The sequence below is a fragment of the Leiobunum rupestre genome, chromosome 9, assembly GCF_980474605.1.
Source record: "Leiobunum rupestre chromosome 9, qqLeiRupe1.1.hap1, whole genome shotgun sequence".
Taxonomy (NCBI): domain Eukaryota; kingdom Metazoa; phylum Arthropoda; class Arachnida; order Opiliones; family Sclerosomatidae; genus Leiobunum; species Leiobunum rupestre.
This window is the reverse complement of record NC_143392.1, coordinates 408,286-410,428: the sequence shown is the minus strand read 5'-3', so window position 1 is coordinate 410,428 and position 2,143 is coordinate 408,286. Positions and strand designations below refer to the sequence as shown.

The following is a 2,143-nucleotide window of genomic DNA, read 5'->3' as shown; positions in this document are numbered from 1 at the left end:
ACTAGAAACTTCAACTGATCTTTATTATCTTGAAGACGTTGCACTAACTATGGAAGTTGCCAGGGAGTTAGAGATAAATACAAGAAAGCAGTCCAAATCTGATGTGTGGTTGATTGAAAGAAGTAAACGGCTAACAGCATCAAAATTTGGGGAAATTGTAAGAAGGAAAAAACAGGTGGATGATGCGTTCATAGAAAGAATGAAAAGGGGAACTACTATTAGCACCAAATATATGGAAGACGGGTTAAAATGTGAAGAGTCAGCATTGAAAATGTATCAATCAACAGAAATTAAAATCAAGTATAGTGCAGATGTGGGATTTTGTGTGAATCCAGCCATTCCTTACTTAGGTGCAACACCGGATAGATTAATATTTGACAGCTCAGTTAATTAATGGGGTTTACTTGAAATTAAGACTTTAGCTAGGGGCCAAGAAGAAAATTTAAGTGTAAAGGAGGCGGTGGAATTACTTATGTACCTTATCTAACCAACAGAAATGGCAATATCAAATTAAAAAGAACCCACAAATTTTTCTACCAAGCACAAGGACAATTAGCCATAACTGGCTAAAAATGGTGTGACTTTTTAGTTTACAGTGGAAAGGATTATATAGTAGAAATAATTAGTTTCAATAAGGAAATATGGTCTAATGAAATTTTGCCAAAACTAAACGAGTTTTATTTTGATCACTTCTTGTCATGTGTATTATAACTTAACAGTAGTTATCGAGCTTAACATTTTACATTTAATATAACCCTAAAAGCAGCAGTGATATTCTAAGTAGTAAGTACCTAAAAAATTATTTCCTATCTCAGTGTGATATTTTATAAATTGCTTAAATTACTGTGATACTTATACAGAATTGAAGATATTTAAGTTGTTAAATACCAAAAAAAAAATATGCAAAGTTTATACAAATTAAAAAATTAACGTTTAAAGATAAAACTTAAAAAGCTTATTTTATTGTTGTTAAGGTATCAGATAACACTTTTCGTTCTAGTAAAGGGTTACCAGTATAATTTACCAAATGGCAACAAACTTTTCAAATTCCATTTAGTTTATCGGACATTGAATTTGTGAAATTTTCACTTAAAATTTTATAATCTTTAACCAGTTTAATAACACGTACAACGTGCACTCTTACAAAAGCTATTTTTCGAGTAATTTCTTCTTCTTGTTCGTTTAAGCTGGGTTTACCCCCCAAAAACGGTAGTACATTTAGGGCTATTCCGAGTTGTTTACATTCATCTTCGATAAGAAAGCCCCGATCTGCCATTAATGAGTCGGTAGGTTCCAATAAATTTAAAACTTTAGATTTGATCGTGATCTCCTTATCTGATATGCTTCCACCATAAAGATCTGACACAAACGATATCCATCCATTCGGTGTAATCCCAACTAATCCTTTGGCGGTGTTGTGTGATTTGTAAGAGGAGTAGGTGACACCTTGGATTTGATAGTCGGATGGACGTTCAATAAATATCTCTGTGCAGTCCAACAAAACTCTCGTGGTTGGATACAGATACTTAAATTGCTGAGACATTCTTTTATCAATTATTGAGCGACTAGGCCAAATATTAATTTGTACGAGCCTGTTTGACAGATAAGCAATCCAAAAACTCCATATTCCACTTATGGTACTAGTAGAAACACCTGACCTATAAGATAGATCAAATTCTAGGAGACCACATCGTAGTCTAGACAAGACCAAAAACAGCTGGTTAATAGTGTTGATTTTGGGTGAGCGTTTCCGGTTTGATTTCGGAGGTTGACAATTTAAATTTTTGTAGTTATTGTAAGCGGTATCATAGTCCACCATTACAAAGTTGTAAAAGGTCAAAAAACGTTCTTTACTTTGAAATCCAGTATAAAATTTAAGGGCGTCTTCAATTTTTAGAACATTTTCTACAGAAAAACATTTAGAATTTTCTTTCCTTATAGTTTCATTAAGAATTATTATTTTCAAGTCCATATTAATAATTTGTTTTGATTTTTCAAACAGATCTATATCTTTTTCTGCTAATGTTTGGTCCTGCTTGGCTAATAATTTGTCATTTTCTGATGTAACAATGAAATGGTTTCTTTCAAGTGTTTTATCTGTCAATAATTTCACCTTGTTGGGTGGCTTTACTTTCTTGTCCAT

The 2,143-nt window shown here is 32.5% G+C and overlaps 1 protein-coding gene across 1 annotated transcript; it reads right to left on the bottom strand.

Annotated features, from left to right (window-relative positions):
* Positions 1-1,042: 1,042 nt before the first annotated feature.
* LOC149926274 (uncharacterized) lies at positions 1,043-1,543 on the bottom strand. The gene has a single exon (XM_090159280.1). The coding sequence runs from the start codon at positions 1,541-1,543 to the stop codon at positions 1,043-1,045; it is 501 nt and encodes a 166-aa protein (XP_090015406.1).
* Between the last annotated feature and the right edge of the window lie 600 nt (positions 1,544-2,143).